Genomic DNA, 4,723 nt, shown 5'->3' on the forward strand with positions numbered 1-4,723 from the left:
TGATATGTTCTCTTAATAATATTTGGAGTCAATTTGCAGTAGATGATCGGAGAGATCTTAAATCTATTTCATTTCCAATTGGTATCTAATGTTAAAGTCATAGATGCGCCATTCAGACTTTAGTCACATGAACGGAATTTATTAGCGTAGTCAATCAGTCAGCCTAGGCCTAATGGTGTTCACAGATCACATTAAAATTTTAGCCTTTAATCCATGTATATCCACATTTTTTTAAAAGGAATTATACAATTTTCGTACATTTCTAATTCTAGTACTTCTGAAGACAATGTACCGGTACATATCAAGACTAATATCGACCCCATCAAAATGGCACTGTCCCTTTAAATCCTTCATCAATGAAAGCGTTTTTCAATGCAGAAAGTATCTTAGTTTTAGTCTCTTGGCCCTAAGTGAACTATACATTACGACTCCATTTATCCTAAAACAAATGAATTATAATGAGAACTTGAAAGGTGAGCGTAGCTTTAATGTTGTCTACTTTCCACTGAGCCGTAACAACATTATCTCCCTTGTCAAAATGGCTGCCTCCAATGAGGAAATTTTGGAATATCATCCATCTGTTTCCAATATTATAGAACAAACGTCTTTAAAATGGATATTTGTAGGAGGAAAGGGAGGCGTTGGGAAAACTACAACCAGGTAAACCCAGTTAAATAAAGATACATGGTTTTCTGGCTCTCATTTAGTGACTTTATCGGTAGTGTTTACATTTTTTGCACTGAATCAGTGATTCAATATAGGGCCTACATGAAAAAATATGTAGACCTACTTAGACTAGGACTACTACCAATTTTGAAAGGTTTCTACCTAATTGTTAATGAGCTAAAATGCAGATCTAGATGTTATGTCTCTATAGTTTATTTACCTCCTACTAATACACTTTTCTATTCAATAGAGCATTGAATTTATAACCATTTTTTTTTAGAGAGAGGTCATTGCGAAATTTATACATGTATTAACAAATTCATATTTTTGTTTTTTAGTTGCAGTTTAGCATCACAGTTGGCACAACACAGAGAGTCAGTTTTAATAATATCAACAGATCCAGCTCATAATATCTCTGATGCCATGAATCAAAAGTTTTCTAAAACACCATCATTAGTTAGTGGTTTTACCAATTTATATGCTATGGTAAGTAGAAATATTATAACAAAACTTGAATCATGTTGTTACTCAGAGTTTCACGCTATGTGATCTTCAAACAACTGACCAATTTGCAGGAAAGTATATGAAATCGTACTATGTTTGGAAGTACTGATATTAGTGACATTCTTTATCTTAAATAGTTCGGATAAAATTTTGGGACAATTAATTTTGTATTCTATTCATCTGACTGAATTAATGGTTATGAATTAAGCTTCATAAGAGCTAGAGACTACAGGTTGTAATAGTTTATTTCTATCTTATGTATTTCAGGAAATTGACCCTAATTTAGGTATATCTGAATTACCAGATGAATATTTTGAACAGGGTGATATGATGAGTGTAGGGAAATCTATGCTCAGTGAACTGTTAGGAGCTTTCCCTGGTATAGATGAGGCCATGAGCTTTGCTGAAGTCATGAAGTAAGTAAAGCTTTTTCTAACCATGCATGAAACATTAAGATTAAGTCATATCTCTATCTTTTTATCAAAGATTTTTTTTATAGTATTTCATTTTAGCAGTATTTTAAATATGAACACAAATCTGGAGATTCATCTCACATAAAAAAGGTCATTTTGTTTGGTTGAGATCACCCCTCTAGAATACAAAGCTATAATGGTGGCAATGCAGTTAAATTTTTTAAAGTATCAATGACATAGAAGATTAGATAGATATACCCCTGCCTCAAATCATTTCAGCTTTAATAGCTGTCTCCCTTCTGATATAAACTCCAAATTTGAATATATGTTAAAAATGTTACTTGATTTACTGTTTCAGGTTAGTGAGGAACATGAATTTCTCAGTGGTAGTATTTGATACAGCCCCCACTGGTCATACATTAAGATTATTATCATTTCCTAGTATTATAGAAAAAGGTTTAGGTAAATTAATGAGACTCAAGAACCAAATCAGCCCTTTCATATCTCAGGTAGGGTTCTTAATGATTTAAAAAGATTATAAAAAAGGGGGGTTATCTCTTTCTATTTAAAAAAAATAAGCATGCTTCTTAAAGGAAACATTTGACTTGCACAGATATTCTTCTGTATGTGATACTGGTTGAGAAGCGGTCTCCACTTTTTTGGTTTGGCTATAACCTGAGGCTGAGACCTGTGTGCAAGAAGAGTTAATAATCCTTTAAAAATGAAAAAAACTAAAAGGCGTATGTTTACTGCTTACTGTTTGTAATTGTAACAAAATTCTTCTCACTGAAGTTATTTATTTCTATAGATTGGTGGGTTATTAGGTATGCAGGACATCAATGCTGATCAAATGTCTGGTAAATTAGATGAAATGTTAGCTACTATCAGACAAGTTAATGAACAATTCAAAAATGCTGTAAGTATGGAAGTTTGGAAGTATACTATGATATTGTAGGGTATTGAGTTATATGTTTCTTGGTATAAGTTTATGCAGTTATCACAGCTTTTGAAAAATCAGAAAATTTATAAGAGATTGCTGCTTTGAAATTGATAATAATAATAATTTATTATAGGTATTAAGTCAGTAAGACTTTTACACCACAACATATATACAATACAGTCATCAAAAACAATTGAAGATCATTTCATAGCATTTCATGAAGCTACAGGATTGTTATTTAATAGTTACCTCCCTTGTATTGTTTTTTTGTAAAAACATTAAAAGGAGTATGCACCATCTTAAAAGTAACAGAATTGTTTGCAGATGTATAGATATTTGTTAAAATTGTAAAAACATTCTTAGTGTTGTCATTAAGGTTATTAGCATGCTTTGATTCCAGCAGAGGTCAAGCTAGTACCTAAGAATTTTCAACCCAGATTTCCCATGTTTGTGATGCTGATCTTGAGGTAACAGGCATACATAAGTTAATTCTACTGTTCTTTTAAAATTTCCATCATTGCACAGTGCATGTCGTCACAAGTATGAATTAACTCTATAAAGTTATGATATAATATTCCTATGTACTATATTTTACATAAATGAAAATTATTGTTATTCCAGGATCAGACCACATTTGTTTGTGTTTGTATAGCCGAATTTTTATCCTTATATGAAACAGAGCGTTTGGTTCAAGAATTGACACAGTATGGTATAGATACACATAATATCATTGTCAATCAGTTACATTTTATACCTAAAGGGGAACAACCATGTAAATTATGTCGTGCTAGAAATAAAATACAGTCCAAATATCTTGACCAGGTTAGTACCACTTATTGAATATTGGAGTGTAATTTGGTCATAAGGTAGATTGTCAAAAGGTTTATTTGCCACAAGGTAATTTGTTCACTGAAATTTAGTAAAAAGGTAAATTGGTCACAAGGTGATTTGGTTACTGGAAATTTAGTCACAAGGTACATTGATCTCAGTAATACGGTCATAATGTAAATTGGTCATTAGGTGAATTGGTCACAGTTATTTGGTTACAAGGTAAACTTAACACATTAATTTAGTCTCACATTAAATTGGTAACATTAATTTGGTCACAGTACTTTTGATCACAAGGTAATTTGGTCACAGTACTTTTGATCACAAGGTAATTTGGTCAGTACTTTTGATCACAAGGTAATTTGGTCTCAGTACTTTTGATCACAAGGTAATGTGGTCACAGTACTTTTGATCACAAGGTAATTTGGTCACAGTACTTTTGATCACAAGGTAATTTGGTCAGTACTTTTGATCACAAGGTAATTTGGTCACAGTACTTTTGATCACAAGGTAATTTGGTCACATTACTTTTGATCACAAGGTAATTTGGTCACAGTACTTTTGATCACAAGGTAATTTGGTCACCTGAACTTGATTATAGTTTATCTAATTAGGCAATTAATTGTGTGACCAAAGCATTAACCAATTTATCTTGTGACCAAATTTCTGTGGCCAATTTACTTTGTGGCCCATTTACTGTGCAAATTAGTTTCATCTCTTCTTATGAACTATATGATATAAATAATTTAAAATAGACAAAGTAAATTGGTGCACAGTAATGCTTTAACAAAACAAAATAACTTGTATTTTCAGATTGATGATTTATATGAAGATTTTCATGTGATAAGATTACCACTTCAAGAAGAAGAAGTGAGGGGCGTGGACAAAATAAAAGACTTTTCCCAATATTTAATTGAACCTTATTCTGTTGATAAATAATGTTATTTATGTTGTGATGTGTTTTTTCTTCCCAATACCTATTCGAATGGACTTCACCTCCATTTATTTATTTGGCAAAGATTTCACTCCGTTATGAGGCCTTCTTTAATCATATTTACCTTGGTGAAATGTATTAGAATTATAATGAAGTTTATACTTTCAAGAGTGCATGAAACATTTCTAACACTCAGTAGTGTAGATACGCCACTGCTTTAAACTTCAGATTGTAAACATCTACATTCCTACGGCGATTAGACCAGGTGGTCGACAAACTTTTTACGTTCCCACGGCGCACCAACCACAAAATGTTCTATTGATGGCTATTGGCTTGACAGGGCGTCCACCGAAGATCTCGTGGTGCTAGGTTCTTACTAGCCGACCTCGAAAGGGAAATATGAAACATCAGTTTTCATATCAGATTGCCCAGGAAAAA

General features: G+C 32.3%; 1 protein-coding gene across 1 annotated transcript; it reads left to right on the top strand.

Annotated features, from left to right (window-relative positions):
- The first annotated feature begins 534 nt into the window (after positions 1-534).
- Positions 535-4,303, top strand: LOTGIDRAFT_203916 (hypothetical protein). Its single transcript, XM_009056548.1, has 7 exons — positions 535-660; positions 1,005-1,152; positions 1,438-1,586; positions 1,942-2,092; positions 2,392-2,499; positions 3,145-3,345; positions 4,165-4,303. The coding sequence occupies exons 1-7, from the start codon at positions 539-541 to the stop codon at positions 4,288-4,290; spliced, it is 1,005 nt and encodes a 334-aa protein (XP_009054796.1). The 5' UTR covers positions 535-538; the 3' UTR covers positions 4,291-4,303.
- The last annotated feature ends 420 nt before the right edge of the window (positions 4,304-4,723 follow it).

The sequence above is a fragment of the Lottia gigantea genome (genome assembly GCF_000327385.1).
Source record: "Lottia gigantea unplaced genomic scaffold LOTGIsca_28, whole genome shotgun sequence".
Classification (NCBI taxonomy): Eukaryota; Metazoa; Mollusca; class Gastropoda; family Lottiidae; genus Lottia; species Lottia gigantea.

What these genes read in the sequence shown, in the direction of transcription:
- LOTGIDRAFT_203916 (XM_009056548.1), top strand. Translation starts at nt 539, where the DNA reads ATGGCTGCCTCCAATGAGGAAATTTTGGAATATCATCCATCTGTTTCC. An exon ending in TTACCAATTTATATGCTATG is followed by an intron (nt 1,153 to 1,437) that starts GTAAGTAGAAAT and finishes TATGTATTTCAG; the next exon opens with GAAATTGACCCTAATTTAGG. An exon ending in AGTCCAAATATCTTGACCAG is followed by an intron (nt 3,346 to 4,164) that starts GTTAGTACCACT and finishes TTGTATTTTCAG; the next exon opens with ATTGATGATTTATATGAAGA.